At 46.5% G+C, this 4,191-nt stretch overlaps 1 protein-coding gene across 1 annotated transcript; it reads left to right on the forward strand.

Moving 5' to 3' along the window:
- Positions 1-330: 330 nt before the first annotated feature.
- LOC126642160 (cytochrome c) lies at positions 331-2,864 on the forward strand. The gene is made up of 3 exons (XM_050319565.1): positions 331-497; positions 1,258-1,434; positions 1,609-2,864. Exons 2-3 carry the CDS (start codon positions 1,266-1,268, stop codon positions 1,755-1,757), a joined length of 318 nt encoding a protein of 105 aa, XP_050175522.1. The 5' UTR covers positions 331-497; positions 1,258-1,265; the 3' UTR covers positions 1,758-2,864.
- Positions 2,865-4,191: the final 1,327 nt, after the last annotated feature.

Below are 4,191 nucleotides of genomic sequence, written 5' to 3' on the forward strand. Positions count from 1 at the left end.
GCGTGTCTACAGTGACGTCACTGTCAGGGCCCCGCCCCCGCCGCCGTGGCCACGTGCCCTCTCAGACCGCGCGCCGCTCAGGTCGCCGCGCGACCCTCGCCTCGACTGGCGCTGTGCGCATGCGCCGCAGCCCGTTTTCCCGCACCTCTGGCCCCCTGCTCCCGCGCGCGCCAGAGCGACGTGTGACGCCATTCCGCCGGCGGTGGGGGCGGGGCAGGAAGGAAGTGCTCAGGCCCGCCGGGCGCAACCTACCCCGCTAGCGCCCCGCGCCGTGACGTCACTTGACGGACAGCGGTCCCAACCAGTCAGAGCTCCTGAGGCCGGCGGTTGATTGGCTGTGGTGCCGGGGGGCGGGCCCCGCGCGCCGGCAGAGGTTGGTTGCGGCGGCGCCGGGTTACATAGGGCGGAGCACGGCGTGTCCTTGGGCCAGACCCAGCCGGGGCTGTCGGAGCGCGGTCACCGCCATTGAGGGCGCAGCGGGGCAGCCGGGCAGGCAGGTGCGGGCACGGGCCGGGCGCAGCCGAGCTGTGTGTGGGCCCGGCGGTGCGGCGAGGGCTGGGCGGGGAAGGCGGGGAGCGGGCGGCGCGCCCGGTGGTCCTGAGGCCATCCCGCCCTCCGGGGCCGCGGCCTGAGGCGGCGGCCTGGGGGCAGAGGAAGGTCATGGCGGGGCTGGGTGGCCTCACGACGGGCCGGGCCCTGGAGGAGAAGCCCAAGGTCAACGTGGTGTAGAGGGAGCCGGGGCTGGGCGCTACGGGCGCCCTTGGGCGCTCCTGCCGGCGGGGACTCTGGGGTCATCCGGGGTCACGGGGACAGCCCGGGGCCCGCCGTCCTCTGGTCCTGCTGGTGCGCTTTTCAGCTGGAAAAGAAAGCCTCTTAACAGTCTTGTGCTGTCACACGGGGCTGTTCGCGACCAAGAAACCTTCCTGTTACAGGTATACGAACTGCATGTAGGACTTGTGTTAAGTTTGCTCCTCACAAGCTGTCGTCGTGCCCTTTAAGTGCCGTGGGGCGATTACCTTGTGTGAGGGAAGGTTTTTCTTGCTCTTCAAGCATGTTTAAGATCTTGATACCTTATGCATAGTTCTGTACTAATTTCCGAGCCCAGGAGCTATAGCTTGTGGATATATCGTGTGCTGGAGAATTCCCAGGCCCAAGGGCAACAGATGTTAGCTTTGTAAACCAGCGGGACACTGTTAAAGTTTCTATTTGGTTCGTGACCTTGAAATGGCGATACTGACCTCTGTGTGCTTGGTCTAGTGCTGAAAATGGGAGATATCGAGAAGGGCAAGAAGATCTTTGTCCAGAAATGTTCCCAGTGCCACACAGTCGAGAAGGGAGGGAAGCATAAGACTGGACCCAACCTGCATGGCCTGTTCGGACGCAAGACTGGACAAGCTCCAGGTTTCTCGTACACGGATGCTAATAAGAACAAAGGTAAACCTAAAGTTGCTCTTTTGAGCTAAGGAACAAAAACACTCAGTTCTCAGTGACAGTTCTAGAAGTACTGAAGTATGCCAAAAAATAAAATAATAAACTCACTTATATTCTCGTCATCCCTATTATTTCAGAGTCATTAAGTATCTTTTTTTTTTTTTTCATTTTTTCTAGGTATCACCTGGGGTGAGGATACTCTGATGGAGTATTTGGAAAATCCAAAGAAGTATATCCCAGGAACAAAGATGATTTTTGCGGGTATTAAGAAGAAGACTGAGAGAGCAGACTTGATAGCATACCTCAAAGATGCCACTGCAAAGTAAAAGTTATCTGCTGCCTTATTTATTTCACAAAGGAGATGGCAAGGGAAATGTCTGTGATGGTTTTTAAACTTTCTATTTTTACATGTACTGTGTCTAACCTTAAAATCTGTCTGACCCATCAGATAACCTTGCTCACGGTGGGTCACTGGGGCACACGCTTGTTTGGCAGCCATTAACTTAACAGAAACTATGTAATTGGGTTCATGATCATAAAGATTAAAAAGAAAAAAAAAAACAAAACTAAAAGCATTTCCTGCCTCTTCATTGTTTAAAAAAGGTATATAAATAATCAAATGAGTCATTGTCAGCAGCATACTAGCTTTGACAGCCCAACTCTTTCAGATTAAAAAGCAGGGTGGTTTTTGGCATCTTCCACCATACATTACTTTAAAGACTTAAAAAACAACCTACCAGCAAAACAACAAAGACTTAAAAACACTCAACCCTAACATAATATTTTTCTAAATTTAATCAGTGCTAGGTGTTGCAGTATATATCAATCTGTCTAAAGCTTGCATTAATGATGCATTTCGTCTGATATAAGTATTTGTGAAATGGCAGTTGTGCCCAGCCACTTGTCTTTTATCTGGGGGAAGCATGTCACCTGATTCATCCAGACTTTTGACACTGCATGTACCACAGGGTGTAACTCCCCTTCAGAAACATCTTCAGTTTTGAAGTGTTATTGAAGCCCTTCATTCAGTACATCTTCTGAAAACAGCCATTCTTAGTGGAATGAATAGAACAGAGAAACATCCTGATCTGGAAATACAAGTGCTAAAAACCAAGCTGAGAGTTATTTAATCTTCTTAATTCAGCAGAAGGGTTCACCTAAAATCTTATGTTGCAGTTTCAGATGAAGGGGTACAGGAGTGAATGTGCTGGTAGACTAGAAAACAAAACACAGAAGTCTTCCTCTGTGCCTGGCTGTAGCCTGTCATTACTTCAGAAGGTTCTGTTACGCACATTGTAAAGCAGTGTTTTTAGTGTTTTAACTGTTTTATTTCGTACTAGGCAAGTTGTTCAGAAGAATGTATTTGCTGTGTACCAACAGTAAGGCATAACTTGGAGCAATCAATACTGTAAATTAAAAAAAAATTAAAGTTTTTTGCTGTGTGTGTCTGAAATTCAGTGAAAAACTGTAGGTGCCCAGATTTACATCATTGGGAAACCAGATAACCAAAAACTCCATGTGAAAAAAAAAGTAAATGCTAATTGAGTTGGTGGGAGAAGTACTTAAAAGCCTGGTAGACTTAAAGCATTTTGAACTAGAATCAGCAAAGCTTTTTTATCAATGTGCTTCTTAACAGCACTTTTGCTGTGATTCCCAAGTAGGAAGGGAAATAGAGTAGCTCAAAAGCTGTAGCTGTGCTGTAGGATGGGCTGAGTTGAGTTATATCAGAGTGTGCTTAGTGCCTAAGCTGCAACAAGGTGTTATTCACTATAAAGCTTAAAAAGAACTAAGATTACTAACAGTGGTCTCAGTAGTTGCTGCCATATGTGTTGTGATTATTTTTTCTTTCCAAATTAACTTGCAAGCACATTTCTTGCAGTTAGGGAGACAGACAATATTAACCAACAGCAGCTTCTTTTTAGTAAAAACTTGTTAAGACAGAGCTTCAAATTGCAGTAGTTTATTACTGTTCCAGTTTTCAGAAGTGATGTTTATAAGCACCTTTATGGCTGTGCAGAACTTAGTTTTCTCTCTGCCAAAATCCTGATAGAGCAGTTGTAAATATAGAATGTAATGATATCCAACTCTGCAGTCTTCTAAAATGGTTATAGTGGATTGCATGCAGAGTTGTGACACTGTTCTGTCAGCACCTTTATGAGATCAAAACAGACTTTGTGATCTCTAAGTTCCTTTTCTCTACAACTTGTTTCTTTTCCAGATCAGTTAGAGAAGCGTATTTTTTGGTAAGGTGCCGTTTAATTCTGCAAAGGCAACAATTTGCAAAAAGTAAGCTACCCGTCCTCAGAAAAACTTCATGAAGAAGCAGAGTGATCCTCTGCCCAGCGTAAGCAGGGGACGCAGTTGAGCTTGGTTGTTCTATCTGTCTGTACCTCAGAGACCTTGGTAAAAGTGTTGCTTATATGTACCACTGAAGAGGGAGAAAATACAACTTTTTAATTTTAAACTAAACATGTATCCTTGTTTACATTTTAGGGAAAAGGCCCTTCAGACCTTTAAAATCTCATATTTTTATATATACAGCCCTAGACAGCAAGGGCTTAAAAGATTTGTTGGAGGTAACTAGCAGCCATTTGCCACTGGACAAACACAATACTATGGTGTTTCTAGTAAAGGATAAGCAAAGAATACTGAAACAGAAGGAGGTTAGATCACCACTTCTTGAGAGAAGTCTTAGTGTAGGGGCCTGGGTGGGTTCTTTGCAGGGTGGGAAATAGATGTCCAGGTCAGTTGTGTAATCGA

Source organism: Myiozetetes cayanensis, unplaced genomic scaffold (assembly GCF_022539395.1).
Source record: "Myiozetetes cayanensis isolate MyiCay16 unplaced genomic scaffold, myiCay2020 scf1, whole genome shotgun sequence".
NCBI classification, from domain to species: Eukaryota; Metazoa; Chordata; class Aves; order Passeriformes; family Tyrannidae; genus Myiozetetes; species Myiozetetes cayanensis.